At 32.5% G+C, this 18,819-nt stretch overlaps 4 protein-coding genes across 5 annotated transcripts; 1 reads left to right on the top strand and 3 right to left on the bottom strand.

Moving 5' to 3' along the window:
- Positions 1-5,374: 5,374 nt before the first annotated feature.
- LOC125370295 lies at positions 5,375-6,506 on the bottom strand. The gene is made up of 3 exons (XM_048375308.1): positions 6,201-6,506; positions 5,565-6,079; positions 5,375-5,480 (listed from the first exon to the last, which is right to left on the bottom strand). Exons 1-3 carry the CDS (start codon positions 6,504-6,506, stop codon positions 5,375-5,377), a joined length of 927 nt encoding a protein of 308 aa, XP_048231265.1.
- A 986-nt stretch (positions 6,507-7,492) lies between these two features.
- On the top strand, positions 7,493-9,555 carry LOC8282999 (7-deoxyloganetin glucosyltransferase). Its single transcript, XM_002525805.4, has 2 exons — positions 7,493-8,352; positions 8,449-9,555. Exons 1-2 carry the CDS (start codon positions 7,839-7,841, stop codon positions 9,381-9,383), a joined length of 1,449 nt encoding a protein of 482 aa, XP_002525851.2. The 5' UTR covers positions 7,493-7,838; the 3' UTR covers positions 9,384-9,555.
- Positions 9,556-10,756: 1,201 nt separating this feature from the next.
- On the bottom strand, positions 10,757-12,650 carry LOC8283000 (7-deoxyloganetin glucosyltransferase). Of its 2 annotated transcripts, XM_048376108.1 has the most exons (3): positions 12,116-12,647; positions 11,924-12,028; positions 10,757-11,810 (listed from the first exon to the last, which is right to left on the bottom strand). In XM_048376108.1, exons 1-3 carry the CDS (start codon positions 12,435-12,437, stop codon positions 10,876-10,878), a joined length of 1,362 nt encoding a protein of 453 aa, XP_048232065.1. In that variant the 5' UTR covers positions 12,438-12,647; the 3' UTR covers positions 10,757-10,875. The 2 variants fall into 2 exon arrangements, with proteins under 2 accessions (XP_048232065.1, XP_025014337.2); XM_025158569.2 differs by having other exon boundaries at positions 11,924-12,650.
- A 2,921-nt stretch (positions 12,651-15,571) lies between these two features.
- LOC8283001 (7-deoxyloganetin glucosyltransferase) lies at positions 15,572-17,815 on the bottom strand. The gene is made up of 2 exons (XM_002525807.3): positions 17,122-17,815; positions 15,572-16,626 (listed from the first exon to the last, which is right to left on the bottom strand). Exons 1-2 carry the CDS (start codon positions 17,621-17,623, stop codon positions 15,704-15,706), a joined length of 1,425 nt encoding a protein of 474 aa, XP_002525853.2. The 5' UTR covers positions 17,624-17,815; the 3' UTR covers positions 15,572-15,703.
- Positions 17,816-18,819: the final 1,004 nt, after the last annotated feature.

The raw sequence follows: 18,819 nt of genomic DNA, 5'->3' as shown, positions 1-18,819 counted from the left end.
GTTCGAGCTTGAATTTGAACTTTTCAAAATTTTTTGAATTTGAATTTCTTAAATATCGAATCGAGTCGACTCATTTACATCTCTAGTAAGAGCAATACAAAAATTAATAATAATAATAAATTAACGATCAAAAGTCATAAGATGTATCTTCAGAAATAGATTATCCAATTATGAAAAAAAAATTTAAAATTTTCATTTTTAATAGTTTTCTTTACTTACTTAAGTTTCTATAATTAAACTAATATTCTTAGTTTTTAAAAAAATATCTTCTGATAACGGATCTTTTCACTCTAATAATAATTTCAGTTTATACTCAAAATATAGTGAAAATTTTAAATTCAAATCCTCATATTCACATTAAATTTTTATTGGATGGTATATTATATCAGAGAGAAAAAATATCCACCACATGATTCGTTTCCTTATGTTACCGGAGAAGTAGCTTTCATGATTTGTTTTGTGAAAAATAATAAGTTGTTTGAATTATGTTGTGATATCTTGAAAAAGAAATCGTATATTTATGTTAACGACAAATCTGTTTTTCTCCATAGCTTATAACAGTTTACCAAAATTAAAATATTTTTTTATTATGTCAAATTAATTATATGATAAATATATATATATAAATTTCTAAGACCTAAATTATTTTAATATTTGTGCTTAATTTTACATATAAAATTTTTATTTTGATATTTGTACTTATTTATCTTGACATGTGTACTTATTTTTGACACATGGAATTCAAGCTGATGTATAATTGTATAATTTTTTCTATTATTTTCTTGATTAATTAGTTATATTTCTAATTAAAGATTGATTCTAATTCTAAATAATAGAATGTTAATTATATTTTAATATTATATTAACTAATAAGTTAGTTTTCTAATAAGATAATAATTCGAATTCTAGAAAATCATATTTAAAATAATATTTTAATATTATATTTAATATAATAAAATAATAAAATTAAAATAACTATTTTAAATTCATAAAATATATTGACTAGCTGACGTGAAATTTATTTAAAAATTATATCTATATTATTAAAATTTAATTCTTGTACAACTAATTTTATGGATTTTTAATTATATAAAATTTTAAATATATATTTATTTTAATTAAATGTATAAATTTTAAATATATAAATAAATTCTATGATACCAAATACAATATATTTGAGAATTAATTATATTCCTACATTAATATGTATTATTTGTGCTTGATTATCGGATGATCACGCAATTATACAAAATATAATTCTTTTAAGATCAATGTATATGCTGATTCATGTGGAATTCTCGACCGCCAATATAATATTATGTATGTATATATTTCCATAATGGAATCAAAGATACTGAGACTGAATAATTTTCTTCTAGTGGGAAAGAGTCATGATTTTTCACAATTTGTGTTGATTTTTATTAGATGGGAAGTAGATACTAAGAGACACTGACATCTCACAGTACCATCCACAACATCATTTTTCATATTTTTCCACCAATAAAAACAAAGATTATGTCAATCAGGAACTAACTTGATTATATTTTTATTTATAAATTTAAAACTCTTTAAATTTATATTTCTTTAATATCTTTAATCAACATCATTAGAAATTCCCGCCTTTATTGTGGGAATAAAAAATAATTATTTTATGAAACGTAATCTTAACTCCGAAAAAAACCCTATATCTCGATTTTTTTATTAAAATTTTCTTTTTTGGCCCATTATTAATCATTTTTAAATCGCAATAGTTTTTATTTTTTATTATTATTAATCAGTCTTAAGAAATAAATATTAATATTTTAAAAAAAGTTTTATATTTCTCTATTACGAGAGTGTTGAGTTCTTTTTCTATATGAGTTTTATGGTATTATGAGTTTTCTCTCTATGAAAGTAGTGAAGAGAAAAAAAATCAAATCCGACATTCAAACAATCGGACTCGTCAAAAGATACCGTTAGAATTAATATGTGATTTAGCTCCACTGAATAGAATGTTCTGAAGAAAATCATCCGCCCGTTTCTCATTGATTTTGGTTCATAATATACTAGTGTACAACCTAATCATAAGACTATAATCTAGGCTACAAATAAGGTAACTACCATAGGATATACATTACAAAAGATAGATGCTAAATATAGATAAGATATACAAAGATTATTTTACATAATCTAATAAATCTAACACACTCCTGCAGCCGAAACAGGAGGTTGACGGACACTGAGACTGTCCCGAAAATCATCAAAAAGTATGCGCGGAAGCCCTTTAGTAAAAATATCTGCAATTTGATAATGAGATGGGACATGAAGAACTCGAACTTGTCCACGTGCTACTTTCTCGTGGACAAAATGTATATCCATCTCGATATGTTTAGTGCGCTGATGTTGCACATGGTTACCAGAAAGGAAAATGGCATTAACATTATCACAGTAAACCAATGTAGCCTTTGAAACTGGAAAATGCAACTCCAATAGAAGGTTTCGAATCCAGCAAGATTCAGAGACAACATTAGCAACCCCTCTGTACTCGGCTTCAGCTCTAGACCGAGAAAGAGTGGGTTGTCTTTTAGAGGACCAGGATATCAAGTTGTCTCCAAAAAATACACAATAACCAGAGGTGGATCCTCGGGTATCTAGGCATCCACCCCAACCAGCATCAGTATAAGAGATGAGACTAGAAACTGAGGACTTGTAGAGATGTAAGCCATAATCAAGAGTGCCCTAAATGTATCACAGAATTCGTTTTAGAGCAATCATATGTTCATCCTTCGGGTCATGCATATGTAAACAAACTTGTTCCACAATATAGGATATATTTGGTCTCGTGAAAGTAAGGTACTGCAATGCTCCAGTTAGACTGCGATAATATGACAGATCTTCATAAGGAAATCCTGTTGATGTACTCAGCTTAGCCTTCGTATCAACCGGTGTGGGAGCTGGCTTGCAAGATGTCATTCCTGCTCGGTCAATAATCTCCTCTGCATATTTTCTTTGACAGAGAAATAACCCACCTGTATGTCGGTTGACTGCAATGCCCAAAGAGTAGCTCAAAGGGCCCAAATCTTTCATAGCAAACTCAAAAGTAAGAAGTGACATGATAGATTATCAAAGAGTGTCAGAGGATGCAATGAGAATGATGTCGTCAATGTAAAGTAGTATGTAAGCCATGTCATTTCCTTTCTAATAAATAAATAAAGAATAATCACATTTAGTATGTGAGAAACCAATAACAAAGACAAAATTAGCAAACCGTTGATACCACGCATGAGTGTTTAAGGCCATATAATGATTTTTGAACCAAGAACACATAATCTGGATGTACTGGATCTCTGAATCCTATAGGCTGATGCATATAAACGATCTCATGAAGCTGAACATGCAAAAAAATATTTTTGACATCCAGCTAATGAATGGGCCATGATTTTGATAGAGCAAGACTAAGAACAGTCCGAATAGTAGCAGGCTTCACCATCGGGCTAAAAGTTTTATCACAATAGACACCAACCTGTTGAGACCTACCAACACCAACAAGACGGGATTTGTGCCTCTCAAAAGAACCATTAAAATTCTTTTTAAGACGAAAAATTCATATAGAACGAATAACATTCACATTAGGAGGATGGGGTACCAAATCCCACATATTATTTTGAATAAGAGCATTAAATTCATTGGTCATGGCAACTTCGCAATTCGGTCGGATAAGGCAGTTTTAGGGTTACGGTGTAAGGGGGAAGGTGTAGCCAAAATGGTCAAATTAAAGTGACGTTTAGGCTTAAATATCCCATGCATGCTGCGGGTGGACATGGTCCGAGAGGTGGTTTGGACAGGTGGAGTTTGATGTGAGCTTGGGGGTATATGGGCTGGTCTGATAATAGAGGAGCACTAGACAAGAGAGGGTTGAGGTGAGTTATATGGCTGAGTGGGTGGTTGAGGAGATGCTAGGTCATGAGAGAGATGGACCGTAGGAGAAGAAATGAGCTTCGATTGTAGATGGACTGGAGAAGGGTGATTTTGAAGATGATGGTGCAATAGAGGGTGCAAGCCATCATTTAAAAAATCATAGGTGTTGGAGGTTAGAGTATACAGGTTAGAAAAGGAAATTGGGACTCATTGAATATGACATGTCAAGATATGATAATTTTTCCATTAGACAAGTCATAACACTTATATCCCCTATAGTTATGTGGGTAGCTTAAAAAGACACATGGAGTGGAACGAGCATGAAGCTTATTTATAGTAGTTGAGGGAAAAAGAGGATAACATAAGCACCCAAAAATTCGTAGATGTTTGTATGAAGGATTTCGATGATAGAGAATTTGAGTGGGGGAGTAGTGCGAGAGTAGCTTGCTTGGGAGAATGTTTAAAAGATAAGTTGCCATTTGGAGAGCATGATGCCAAAATGATGGTGGCTTAGAGGAGTGAGCAAGAAGGGTTCGAATCAAATTATTGATGACTTGAATTTTAGGTTCGGCTTTTCCATTTTGAGGAGAAGTATGAGGACAGGAGTAACGAAAGACCATCCCATTTTTGTGACAAAAGGACTTAAATTGGACATTATCAATATTCCCGCCCATTATCGCATTGAAAGCATTTGATATTCTTCTCAAATTGAGTGCAGATGAATTCACTAACAGACAAGAAAATGGAATAGACTTGGGATTTCTTGCCAATAAGGAATGTCCATAGAAAATTAGAGTAATCATCTAAAAGCAAAATGTAATATTTATGACATGCCAAACTTAAAATAAGAGATATCCACAAATCACTATGCAAAATATCAAAAGTCATTGTAGTGGAAGAAAAAGAGTTATAGAATGGTAACTTGACATGTTTCCCAAAAACACAAGATGGACAAACTGAGGAGCAAGAAGAGTGTTTACAAGCAATAAAATTATTATCCTGAAGCGAGCATAAAACAGATGCTCTTGGGTGTCCTAAATGACTATGCCATAGAACTGGAGAAAGAGCTGCAAAGGTGGATGAAGAGGTAGAGTGATGGATCGTGGTAGTGGTAAGAGGATAGAGATCCCTAGAGCTATTACATCTCATTATTGGCACCCCCATCTGAAAGTGCTTCACAGAAAACCCAAAAGGATCGAATTTAATAGAAACATTATTGTCAATTGTGAAACGACGCACATATATCAAGTTTTTAATGAGTTTAGGTGCATGAAGGACATTATTTAAACATAAAGGGGGATGAGGAGGAGGGAGGTTCGTTTTTCCAAAACCATGAATTGGAATTTCTTGTCCACTACCAACAATAATATTTCTGGAATTGCTCCTATTAAAATAAGACGAGAGAGTACCTTGAGGTGTCGTCATGTTTGAGGTTGCGCTAGTGTCCAACAGTATTTACAGTTATAGTATGTATTGCTTATTCAATTTCAGTTGGAGCATAATTGGAAGGAGGTGGGACAGAGGCTGTATAAGCTTGCTGTGGACGATTATTAAGAATATCAGGTTGATGAGCAGGTGGTGGCCTAGCCCAAGACGAGGTAAGGTATGGACACAGAGGGGCTGCCCAAGGCTGCGGTGCCCAAACCTATAGTGGGTATTATCCCCACTGTTGTGGCTGCTGCTGCCACATTCTCTGTTGTGATGGCTGCGTGTGGGTGCCACTACTGGCATGATTGTGGCCACCACGACTACGCCCTCTACCACCATTATTTTTGCCCCGATTGTTAGTGCGATGCTGACCACGTTTCTGATTATTATGATGGCGGTTTGTTGCATTACCCAAGCCAAAATATGAACCCTTGGATTCATTGACAGAATTATTGGCACTGAGGAGGGTTGTACCTGAACTGTTGGCACTGAGGAGGGTTGTAACTGAACTGTTGGCATTGAGGAGGGCTGTACCTGTAGCACTGGCATTGGCCGCGGTTTGCTTGGCCTTACGGGCTTTTTCAAGAATTAATCTCGAACGAGCCTCATAGAATGGAGGTAAAAGATTACTTTGTTGAATGAATGTACCAACACCATCATAATTTTCATTTAAATCCGTACTTAATTGAAGAACTAACCATTGATTCGATACTGGTGCACCAACATTTGATAGTTGATGCAAGCATTTTGAGTTCTTGACAATAGGCAGAGATGTTTGCAAAATCGTCCAGATGGACACGAGTGAATTGATTTTCTAGATAGACAACTCGGGAATTCTTGTTGTCTTGAAAAATATTTTGCAATCGCTCCCATACTTGTTGAGCAGTAGAATCCAGTTCTAAGATAGTTTGCAAGAAATCATTTAAGATTGTGTCATAAATCCATTGAAGGACTATAGCATTCAAGAATGACCAGAGTTCTTCATCACGTGCCACCGCCTTCTCTTTGGCTGTCTCAGTGGTCCGTTGTGTAGGAGGGAAGATGTGGTCAATAACTTGGTATGCTCGGCAATGAATTTTGAATAACTCCACCCATGAAGAGTTATGGCCCTTTTCCATCTCGAGAGTCACATGAATGAAGTTCTTGACGACAAGAGCAGGATGAAATTTATTTTTTGCCATCGATATTGAAAAAGAAAGGAGAGAAAATAAGAGAAGATGAGAGAAAATAGAAAATAGGTTGAAAGTGGTAGAGATTATTTTACAGCAGAAGTACTAAGATTTGATACTTTGATACCATAAAGGAAATCATCCGCCCGTTTCTCATTGATTTTGGTTCATAATATACTAGTGTACAAGCTAATCATAAGGCTATAATCTAGGCTACAAATAAGGTAACTACCGTAGAATATATATTACAAAACATAGATGCTAAATATAGAAAAGATAAACAAAGATTATTTTACATAATCTAATAAATCTAACACGTTCTTTCCATAAAATTGCAATCTACTGCTTCATAAATACAATTTACGACTCTTAAAATTATATTTTTTTTATATATATATTTTAATATTTAATATTTATTGTGTGTTTTATCTTTATTTTTATTTTCTTAATTTCAAATTTGACCAAAATACTTAAGGACATGTGCATGTTCAATTCACACAAAATCTCGAGTTTCGATTTGCTTTCCTAACTCTTAAAGAAAAGATTTAATTGTTTCTTTCCATGGGAAGACTAACCAAGGGAAATTAAATTTTTATATCATCTATACATTGGAAACAACAAATCAATAACATTATATATATATATATATATATATATATCATCAAGTAACTACTATACGCAGATGGTCATGAACATCCCCCTTTACCAGTAACCAGAAACCAATACTTAGTTTTCTTTTCTTACTTGATTATAATAATTGGGACAAAAAGGTCTGGCCGCCTGCCCTTCGGAGCTTAATCAAGGAGATGCCGGCCTCTATATTCAATTCATAACTCTCAATGATTTGTTATCATATTTCATATTTATAATATTCAGCCATCTTAGCCTCAACTATACCATCTCTTTACAAACCCTTCTCACTAGTAATCTCTAACGTATCCAATCTTTTATTCAGAAAATATTTTCCTCCATTATTTATTTAATATACTTGTGCCCATTGCTTGGATTCTACTAATTAAGTGGGTACCCAAATAGTTAAATTATGTGAAATACACGTATATTAAGATATTTTTAGATTATGACTTAATAGGTAGCACTTAGTGTTTGCTCTTGATGACGAGAGATTCTGAGTTTGAGATATTTTATGCATAGCAAATAATTTTTATTTTTTTTATTTTTTTTATGGCGAATAGAAACAGAGACATCTGAAGTTATCTATACTACAAGACAGAACTGAAGTATTATATATATGGTGTCTAAGAAACCAATGTTTCTGTATTAAGCAAGGTCTGCATTCCACCTTTAGACTAGACCAGGAATAAAACCCGGGAAGAAGAGACAGAAATGGGTTCCATCGTTAGAGATCATGATAAACCTCATGTTGTCTGTCTTCCATATCCAGCTCAAGGTCATGTGAACCCAATGGTAAAACTAGCAAAACTTCTCCATTATAACGACTTCCATGTAACGTTTGTCAACACAGAGTATAACCATAGACGCTTGCTCAATTCTAGAGGCCCCAGTTCACTTGATGGATTGCCGGACTTTCGCTTTGAGGCAATATCTGATGGGCTTCCACCATCAGATGCTAATGCCACCCAAGACATTCCTTCTCTCTGTGACTCCACCTCCAAGAACTCTTTAGCTCCGTTTCGCAATCTGCTTTTGAAACTCAAATCATCTGACTCATTGCCTCCTGTTACTTGTATCATCTCTGATGCTTGCATGAGCTTCACTCTTGATGCAGCAGAAGAATTTGGAATTCCTGAAATACTGTTTTGGACGCCGAGCTCTTGTGGTGTTTTGGGCTATTCACAGTACCATACTCTTATAGAAAAGGGCTTAACACCTCTCAAAGGTATATGCTTAGACTAAATCTGATATAGAATTTATATATGTTGGTATTGTGTATGCATTTCTTAACTTGATGCATTTGCTGTTGTAATTCGTGCAGATGCAAGCTATTTGACAAATGGGTACTTGGAGACGACCTTAGATTGGATTCCAGGGATGAAAGATATTCGCTTTAGGGATCTACCGAGTTTCATTAGAACTACAGACAGAAACGACATCATGCTCAACTTTGTGGTGAGAGAATTAGAGCGAACCTCAAGAGCTTCGGCCGTCGTTTTTAATACATTCTACGCCTTTGAGAAAGATGTTTTGGATGTTCTCTCCACCATGTTTCCTCCTATTTATTCTATTGGTCCACTTCAGTTGCTTGTTGATCAGATTCCAATAGACAGGAACTTGGGAAATATCGGTTCTAATCTTTGGAAAGAACAGCCAGAGTGTATCGATTGGCTTGATACTAAAGAACCAAACTCTGTTGTGTACGTAAATTTTGGTAGCATTACTGTAATAACTCCACAGCAAATGATTGAATTTGCTTGGGGTCTAGCCAGCAGCAAGAAACCATTTTTATGGATTATAAGGCCTGATCTTGTCATCGGCGAAAATGCAATGTTGCCAGCTGAATTTGTATCAGAAACCAAGGATAGAGGCATGCTAGCAAGCTGGGGTCCTCAAGAACAAATCCTGAAGCATCCTGCCGTAGGAGGGTTCTTAAGTCACATGGGGTGGAATTCGACATTAGACAGTATGAGTGGCGGTGTTCCAATGGTTTGCTGGCCATTTTTCGCTGAGCAACAGACTAACTGCAGATTTGCTTGCACCGAATGGGGCGTTGGGATGGAGATTGATAACAATGTAAAGAGAGATGAAGTGAAGAAACTTGTGGAAGTGTTAATGGATGGAAAGAAAGGTAAAGAAATGAAAAGCAAGGCAATGGAGTGGAAGACCAAGGCAGAGGAGGCTGCAAAACCTGGTGGATCTTCTCACAACAATTTGGATAGGTTAGTGAAGTTTATCAAGGGCCAAAAAAATTAGAAATTATATTTGTGAGAAGACAGTGTCTCAGGCTCTAGACAAATTGTTGTTGCAATAAGCAGTAGCACTCAAAAAAAAAAACATAAGTAAAGATCAATCCATCACGAATCAATCATTCAATATCTCACTTCCAAGGAACACTCTAGTAATCAAGAATTACTCTATATTCTTATATTGGTATCAAACTACAAATAGCTGAATCAATGTTAATTTCACAACTGGAGCATATATTTATTACTTTATCAAGAGACACCCATCTGCATACACTCATAATATGTCACAATTAACCACATGGGTGCAATCCCATCCAATCCAATGTGCACAGCAGCCTCGAAAGGCAATAAATTTATGTACGTTTGAGAAACGCCATATGTCACATGGCCACACGGCACTTACCAAGTAGATGCATCTTGTCGGAAGTATATTCTCTTAGTGGTGAAATTAATATAATATTATTCAAGAGCATATGTGAATGGTCCAAGATGTGGGCAGCCACTGTAATGACAACATTTTGGTAATTTAGTCAAATCATTTTGGGATTCTGTTTCTATGCGATGTAGTTTAACATTTTCCCCTAAATTGGTGTCTCACTCGTACATATTACAAGATTCTTTTTTTTTTTTTTGTTCTTCTTTCCTTCCCAGCAAAAAAGGGAAAGGAGCTCACACAGTGGTAGTAATTTTTGGTGAGCATAATATTTGGGCTTGTTTTGCTATAGCATTTTTACTGAGCCATAACTAGTTTAGACTGAATTTAAATCCATCACTGGACAGAAAGATTCAATTAAAGCGAGACCCTGTCTGCTTTTGAGAAAATCGTCCTCCTTAGAATTTGAATCCAGAACATTGAACAACTTAGTGAATAGATTTTTAAAAGTTTATCCGTGAACTAAATGAGTCCTAATATTTTTAGACTATTTTCACTCAAATTCTTATATCTTAGTTCAATTTATCTCTGGAGGAGAGAGTGGAGCCACTCTATTTTAAAAATAAAAATAGTCAATATTTATAAATCTTTTAATATTATTTTAATAATTAATTATTTATTTGTTAAATTTAATTTTAAAAAATATTTTATTAATTCATTCTCTTAACATATAAAGAATAATTAACTCTCCTAAAAAATATATAAAAAAGACCTATTTAACTTCTCCTTTAAAATTTAAGAACCTATTTAAATCATATTATACAAATAAGCAAAAGAAAGACTTGCAACTTGTAAGGATATTACTATATGACCCTTCTCTTGTTTCTTGTTGGGTCATATCTCCTGTTCATGTATTACGCATTGATGTCTTTGTATATATTTCTCCTTTCCACTATAAATAAAGTGTAATTATTGTTAATTTATACTAAAAAAAATATATACTTACATATATAAATTTTTATATTTTAATATTAATGCATATTCAATTATTTAAAATAGAAACATAAATTCGAGTAACACTTAAGAAAATATTAATTTCACAAAGACATAGCAACTGAAAGTGTCATCATTTGTGTTGTGACAGTAGCACCTCATTAACCAATCTGTCTAAATTCATAGATGATTTACCGTTAGGATCTGTTGCCTCTTCTGCCTTTCTCTTCCATTCCATTGCCTTCTTTCTCATTTCTTTACCTTTCTCCCCCTCTATTAACTCTCTTACAAGTTTTTCCACTTCATCTCTCTTCACTTCATTCTCTATCTCCATACCAATACCCCACTTATTGCAAGCAAACCAGCAGTTAGTTTGCTGCTCACCACCAAATGGCCAACAAATCACTGGCACTCCATTACTCAAGCTTTCAATCGTCGAATTCCATCCCATGTGGCTTAAGAATCCTCCTATTGATGGGTGCTTCAGGACCCTTTCCTGGGGACACCAACTTGTCCTTAGGCCTCTTTCTTTTGTCTCGTCGACGAACTCCTCTGGCAAGATTGTAGACTCACCCTTGACAATATCAGTCCTTATTATCCAAAGGAAAGTTTGTTTGCTATTACCAAGTCCCCAAGCAAGTTCTACAAGTTGTTGTCGTGTCATGTTCGTCATGCTACCAAAATTTACATAAACAACTGAATTGGGTTCCTTGGAATCAAGCCATTTGAGACATTCAAGATCGTCAGTCCACAAATTAGAACCGATGGATGTATTCTGATCTTTCTCAGCATTTTTTGCAACAACCAAGTCAAGAGGACCAATTGTGTAAATGGGAGGGAACATAGATGAAAGAGCAACCAAAACTTCATGTTCTAACTCATCATAAGTATTCAGAATAATCCCTGAAGCTCTTAAAGCTCCATATACTTCTTGAATTGAAAAGTTGAGAAAGAAATCATTTGGATCTGTTGTTCGAAAAGTCGGCAAGTCCTTCAAACGAATGCCTTTCATACCGGGAATCCAATCAACAGTCGTGTCTAAATAACCATTTGTTAAATAGCTCTCATCTGTACAGAATCAGAAAACTTATATTACTAAAAAAGGTAAAAGAATCATCAGAAATCCAATCTGGGTTTGAATCAAATCATGCTTAAATTAGTTCAAGAACACAAAGCATTACCTTTGAGTGGTATAAGGCCCCTTTCAACAAGTTGTTTATTGTACGCATATGCTAAGAAGCCACATGCACTCGCAGTCCAGAAAAGCACACCAGGAACTCCAATTTCTTCAGCAGCATCAAGAGTGAAAGACATAATACCATCAGAAACAATACAAGTAATAGGTGGAACATTAGGTGATGATTCAAGTTTACCAAGCAGATTGCGGAATGGAACTGGACAGTTGTTTGTAACAGATTGAGTGAGAGCTAGAATATCTTGGGTAGAGTCTAAATCAGGAGATGGAGGGAGACCATCCGGTATGGTTTCGAATTGAAAATCAGGCAATCCATTGAGAGCATCAGGGCCTCTAGACTTGAGCAATCTTCTCTGCATGTGTTCAGTGTTGATGAATGTAATGTAAAAGCCTCTTTGATGGAGTAGTTTTGCTAGTTTGAGCATTGGGTTTATGTGACCTTGAGCTGGGTAGGGTATGCATACTGCATGTGGCTTATTGGCCATGGAAGCCATTTCCATTTCCCTCTGGTTCTTGATGGAAGCTGCTTAGAGTTGCCTTTCAAAACGAGTATGGTTTAATTTCCACCCAAATTGCTCACTCACTTGATGCTAGGGTGACAAGCATATGCCTATCTATATTAACCGAAGGGTACTGCCCAAGAGGCCAAGACAACAATTGTCTACTGAGCTGCCTGAATATTTGCTTGGGCATCAGTTCACTTGCTAAACACACAGCAACCTTAACATGTGGCCTTGGACTTTGGAGACTCATCTAGCTTCAAAGAAGCTTCTCTAATGGTTCGATTCCATTTGGGCCAGCGGCCTACCGCCCCACTGAACTTTAAAATTTTATTTTTATATTCATTTATTATTCTTATTGATATTTATAATTATTTATAATTTTTAAATTCTTATAGATTTATTTCTAATTTTATTAATTTTTTATTTTTAATTCTTGATTTCTATTTATTTTTCTTATTTTGTTTGGATTGATAAAATTTTGTATAATCTTTTATTATTTTTATATTTATATTTATTTCATATTAATTTTTTTTACTTCCACAAATTAAATTTTCTAGGATTACCAATACTAAAAACTAAACCCAATTCTAGCAAATGGTCCATATCAGACATTTTTTGGACCGAAAATGGACTAGCCTCTGCTGAGGTGATTTTAGCATACGCACAGTCAGGGCACAATTAGAATCCATAACTGTTAAGGTTGGCCAGGTTAAAGCTGCGATCGTTGATCATGTAGGATGACAAGCTCTAATGGTAATCCTCTGTTCAAAAAGAAAAAGAAAACTCCCTCGGCCAGCAAATTTAAAAATTCTATCACACTTTGTAAATGGATATTGATTTCACAAAGCTACTGAATTAGCACAATCTATGAGCTATTTGAAATCATCTAAAAAAATATTTAAAATTAACTCTATGTTAATGGAGCCAAACTCGAACTCTAATAGCTTAATAAGCCAAGATCGAGCTCCATTATATCCAACTCGATCTGGCTTGCAAACTTAATCGAACTCAGGTTTCATTAAAAAATAAATTTAAAATAAAATACTAATAAGCTTTTATTCATTACATTGAATATATTAATATTTATTAATTTGTTTCTGTTATAATATATAATAGTTAATAAAATTTGATATTTTAACATTAATATAGTTCATATAAGTTGATAGAATTTTGTAATTTTTGTATTCGTCATTATCCATTTTAAGAATAATCAATAATTCTAAAAATACTACATAGAATTAATTTAATAAATAAATATAATTAAGAATTAATAAATTAATATAAAATAAATATAATATAGAAAAATTAATATATAAATAAAAAAGAATAAATATAAATATTTATGTTATATTTTATAAATTATTTTCGTTGTAAATATATATATGATACATTCTTAAGAAATATATAGCTTTATATAGATATCAATAACTTGGTGCATATTGATAACTATAAAATTATCTAATTAATTTAAATTTAATATTTAAATAATTTATATATCGATTTAAAAAAAAATAGATTTACTGTACAAACTTAATTAGGCTTAAATTCGATCTCAATAAGTTTAAGTTCGTTAATTTAGCTCGAGTTCGAGCTTGAATTTGAACTTTACAAAATTTTTTGAACTTGAATTTTTTAAATCTCGAATCGAGTCGACTCATTTACATCTCTAGCCAGAACAATACAAGAATTAATAATAATAATAAATTAACGATCAAAAGTCATAAGAAGCATCTTCAGAAATAGATAATCTAATTATGGAAAAAATTTCTAAATTTTTTATTTTTAGTAGTTTTCTTTACTTATTTAAGTTTCTATAATTAATCTAATCTTTTTAGTTTTTTTTTAAAATATCTTCTAATATCAGTTTACACTCAAAATATAGCTAAAAGAAGTGAAAGTTTTGAATTCAAATCCTCACATTTTACATTAAGTTTTTATTGGATGTATATTATATTAGAGAGAGAAAAATATGCGCCACATAATTTGTTTCCTTATGTTACCGGATAAGTAGCTTTCAGGGTGCCTTGAATTCACATCTATAGTTTTGTAAAAAATAATAAGTTGTTTGAATTATGTTGTGGTATCTTGAAAAAGAAATTGTATATTTATGTTAGCCACAAATCTATTTTTCCTTATAGGTTATAACAGCTTACCAAAACTAAAATATTTTTTTATTATGTAAAATTAATTATATATATAACTTTCTAAGACCTAAATTATTTTTGATATTTGTGCTTAATCTTTTATACATAGAATTTTTATTTTGATATGTGTACTTATTTATTTTGACATGTGTACTTATTTTTTATATATGGAATTCAAGCTGTTTATATTTTTAATTAAATATTGATCCTAATTCTAAATAATAGAATTTTAATTATATTTTAATATTATATTAACTGATAAATTAGTTCTCTAATCAAATAATAATTCTAATTCTTGAAAATAATATCTAAAATAATATTTTTAATATTATATTAATAATAAATTCTCTATCTAAAAAATAATAATATCAATTATATTCATAGTATTAATTCATATAATACTATAATTAATTAATAGGTATTTTTAGAATAATTTTATATTATAGCACTAATAAAATTTTAGAAAAATTAAAAAAGACATTTAAAAATAGTTAGTTTGCTATTATTTTAAAAATATATTAATTAATATTGAATATTAAATTTTTTATTAAATTGTATTTATAAATTTAATTTTATAGTCGAAATAATAATAACGGTTTTGTAACGCACGGGTAAATGACTAGTTTCTATTAGTTTTGCTTACACTATATATATATATATATATTCTTTTATTTTTTTCTTCGGGATTTCACTAGGTTAAAATTTTGATTTTCTCTTTACACCAGTTGGGTCTGCTGGACATCGTTTGCAATATTGATTGGAGCTACCTTTTTGAGGATATCAGGGGCTGAATAGCTGAAATTTTGCAAAGGCAGGCGGCTTGATTCGGGACCACTGATTTGGATTTGCAATAGATATAAGCTATTATTGCTCAATAACTGAGGATTCATTTGGCTTTTCCTCCTACCATTAGGCCTTAGTCTCTGTTTTTCTCTCTTTATTGTACCACAAAAACAAAAAACTACAAAGAAAAATAGATATTAGAGATTCAATGCTAACATCCTGGCCAGTCAACCTCTTATTTCATTTTTTTCTGGATGGTAATAGCATAAAGTTCATTTTCTTTACATCTCTCATTAATTATTTCGCAAAGTTAATTAGACATATATCATGGAAAATTCATGTCACAAGGTCATTGACCAACCTTTCAAAGTTAGTGTAAGAAGACCCACCAGGCATTATAGCAACTTCTGCTTTCCTTTTCCATTCCATTGCCTTGACCTTCATTTCCTTCCCTTTATTTCCTTCCATCAATTCCTTGACAATGCGTTCAATTTCTCCTCTCTTAACATCGCTATCAATTTCCATCCCTATTCCCCACTTGCTACAACAATATAGACAATTTGTCTGCTGGTCAGCAAAAAAAGGCCAACAAATTAGTGGCACTCCATTACTTATACTTTCAATTGTTGAATTCCATCCACAATGTGTCAGAAACCCTCCAATTGAATTGTGAGCAAGAACTTTCTCTTGAGGGCACCAACTCACTAGCAGAGCTCTACCCTTTATCTGATTCATGAATTCATTTGATATAATCTTTTCTCCATCATCAAGAATGTTAGGCCTAATTACCCACAAAAATGAATATTTGCTATTAGCAAGTCCCCAAGCAATCTCCTCTAGTTGCTCTTTAGTCATTGTTATTAAGCTTCCATAATTCACATACACAACAGAATTTGGCTCTCTTTTGTCTAACCAGTTTAAGCATTCAATATCTTCCTGCCATAAGTTTGATTCTATAGACTCCAAATTTGCCAGAGAAAGATGCTGATGCAGCATTGACAATGGACCAATTGTATAAAGCACTGGGAATTTTGTTTTAATGGCATCTAAAACCTCTTGTTCAAGTTCATCAAATGTGTTAAGGATAAGCCCTTTAGCTTTCATTGAATTGCTCATTGATTGCGAGTTGTAGTTGAAGAATAAGTCATTAGGATCTGTTGAGCGAATGAAGGTTGGTAGATCTTTTAATCGAACTCCTTTCATTGCAGGTATCCAATCAATTCTAGTATCAAGATATCCATTAGTCAAGCAATTTTCATCTGTATTTCACATCAAAATAACAAATGTTAACATGTAAATCTCTAATTATTTTCTATATATTTGACATGGAGATTGCGAACTGTATTTCTGCAAAAACATTCCTCCATATAATAAAAAGTCGAGTAACTATGATTAAATTTTTATAGAAATTTTAGTTTAAGTTTCGAGTTCGAGCTTTGAGGATGCATTTTTATTAAAATTCTTAAGATAGTAATTTACCATCCGGCACGCTCTAAATCAACTTTAGATATAGTTTTTGGTAACCTCTATCAACATATCCAAAATTAAAATTCTCTAGATGATTATTCCAGCAGTACTTCTAACTAAATTTTGTTGATAGTCTACTAATTAAGAAGTAACAGATTTTCCTTGTTCAAATGATTGGGGTGATGGGTCTAAACATAATAAAAAAATCTTAAATTATTATTCTTTATTATAATGCTTTTTAATGAAAGAAAAGAAGAAGAAAATTTTAGAGATACAGCTTCAATTACCTTTAAGTGGAAAATAGCCTCTTCTCTTGAGCTCTTCATAATGAAGATAACCCAAAATGCCACAAGCACTAGGAGTAAAAAGAATCATTTCAGGAATCCCAAATTCAACAGCAACATGTAAAGTGAAGCTCATAACACCATCAGAAACAATACAAGAAACGTCAGGAACATCTGAAGAACCATTAAGTTTAACTATAAGGTCACGGAAAGAACTCCGGCCGGTCTCCGGCAAGGTTACACACAAGCGTGCTAAATCATCGATGCCTCGTGGGTTATCCTCCGGCAAGCCATCGGAGATTGTTTCAAAACGGAAATCATGACAACCCTTAAGTGCATCAGGACCTCTGGAATTGAGAATGCATTTGTAGTTGAATTCTGTGTGGACAAAGGTTATGTAGAAACCTCTGAAATGAAGTAGTTTTGCAAGTTTTAGCATAGGGTTTATGTGGCCTTGAGCTGGAAGAGGGATGCAAATGGCATGAAGCTTTCTCAAAGACTCCATTTCCTTTAGTTTTCTTCAACAAGTGAATAGGAAATGAATAGAGCTTCTTCTTCCCCTCCGTTTCTGGTGTGTTTCCAATATAATGCCAGATTTTAGGCCAAGCTTAAGCATGCTAATTGAATCTATCATTATCATTATGTAGCAATTTATTGTTTATTCTACCTTGTTTTTCAACATAATCTATTATTTTATTCCGTAATTAACAAAGATGCATTTTCTAGTTATATACATAAGGAGTAGTCCTAGGACAAGAAATAGCACGACAAGAACCAAGTGCAGCTATGCGCCATGTTTGGTTAGCTGGAAAATGAGATGCCAATGGAAACTTTATATTAAACGTAAAATACAATTTCTTATCATTAATTACCTTATTTTTATTTAGTGTATCTATAACAATATTAATCTTTTCTTACTAATACTGACAACTAATAGTTGCATATATTGTAACAATGTCACCCAATCAGCTTTTTTGTACGTGTGTCCGAATGATATAAGATGGGGTCAATGTGACCGTACGTCAATAAATTTATTTATTGCTGATTAAATTTAATATATATTTATCCTGCAATTATTCTTACAAAATGTTAATGACTGACAGTCTGCCTATTACAAAAGACAAATAGCACTTAAGCTATTGCAATGGCCACACCTATGATAGATGCATGTTGTTGAAGTATATTCTCTTAGCATTGAAATTAATTAATATATTCAAGGGCATATGCCAATCGTTTAAAATATCTTTAATAATTTAATCAAATACAATCATCAATCAGCTACCGAGCACTCAACCCAATTCTAAAATTTACAGGAGATATTATGGTAATGAATTTTTTTTATCTTTTTTCATTTTTAAAATTTATAAATTAATTTTAAAAAAATAGACAAATTGATGTCATTACAAAAGTAAATTGGACAGGATAAAAAAAAATTAAGAGATTAATGTATTAAATCAAAATGATTTTAACATCCATTAAGCAATTTTGATATGATCTTATGTGTTATTTAGTCAATATCTCCTATGCATGTATTGCATATACATATCTGGCAAAACAAAGTATGAAGTGTTTGAATTTTTGGAATGTATTCTGTTGAGATTTTAAATTTTTATTTTATTTTATAGAGCTACTGTATCCTTATTTTATTTTAATTAAAAATTTAATAAGTAAAATTTAAAAATAATAATTCGATCAAATAAA

Source organism: Ricinus communis, chromosome 6 (assembly GCF_019578655.1).
Source record: "Ricinus communis isolate WT05 ecotype wild-type chromosome 6, ASM1957865v1, whole genome shotgun sequence".
NCBI classification, from domain to species: Eukaryota; Viridiplantae; Streptophyta; class Magnoliopsida; order Malpighiales; family Euphorbiaceae; genus Ricinus; species Ricinus communis.
Note: the sequence above shows the minus strand (reverse complement) of the source record. Positions and strands in the feature narration are given on the sequence as shown.

Excerpts from the sequence above, each read along its gene's own strand:
- LOC8283001 (XM_002525807.3), bottom strand. The coding sequence starts at position 17,623 with ATGGAGTCTTTGAGAAAGCTTCATGCCATTTGCATCCCTCTTCCAGCT. Across the intron at positions 16,627-17,121 it reads AGGCTATTTTCCACTTAAAG|ATGAAAATTGCTTGACTAAT; the intron begins GTAATTGAAGCT and ends TGTGAAATACAG.
- LOC125370295 (XM_048375308.1), bottom strand. The coding sequence starts at position 6,506 with ATGGCAAAAAATAAATTTCATCCTGCTCTTGTCGTCAAGAACTTCATT. Across the intron at positions 6,080-6,200 it reads TGGATTCTACTGCTCAACAA|AACTCAAAATGCTTGCATCA; the intron begins GTATGGGAGCGA and ends CCTATTGTCAAG. Across the intron at positions 5,481-5,564 it reads TGGCAGCAGCAGCCACAACA|GCCACCACCTGCTCATCAAC; the intron begins GTGGGGATAATA and ends GTCTTGGGCTAG.
- LOC8283000 (XM_025158569.2), bottom strand. The coding sequence starts at position 12,437 with ATGGAAATGGCTTCCATGGCCAATAAGCCACATGCAGTATGCATACCC. Across the intron at positions 11,811-11,923 it reads GGGCCTTATACCACTCAAAG|ATGAGAGCTATTTAACAAAT; the intron begins GTAATGCTTTGT and ends GATTCTGTACAG.
- LOC8282999 (XM_002525805.4), top strand. The coding sequence starts at position 7,839 with ATGGGTTCCATCGTTAGAGATCATGATAAACCTCATGTTGTCTGTCTT. Across the intron at positions 8,353-8,448 it reads GGGCTTAACACCTCTCAAAG|ATGCAAGCTATTTGACAAAT; the intron begins GTATATGCTTAG and ends TAATTCGTGCAG.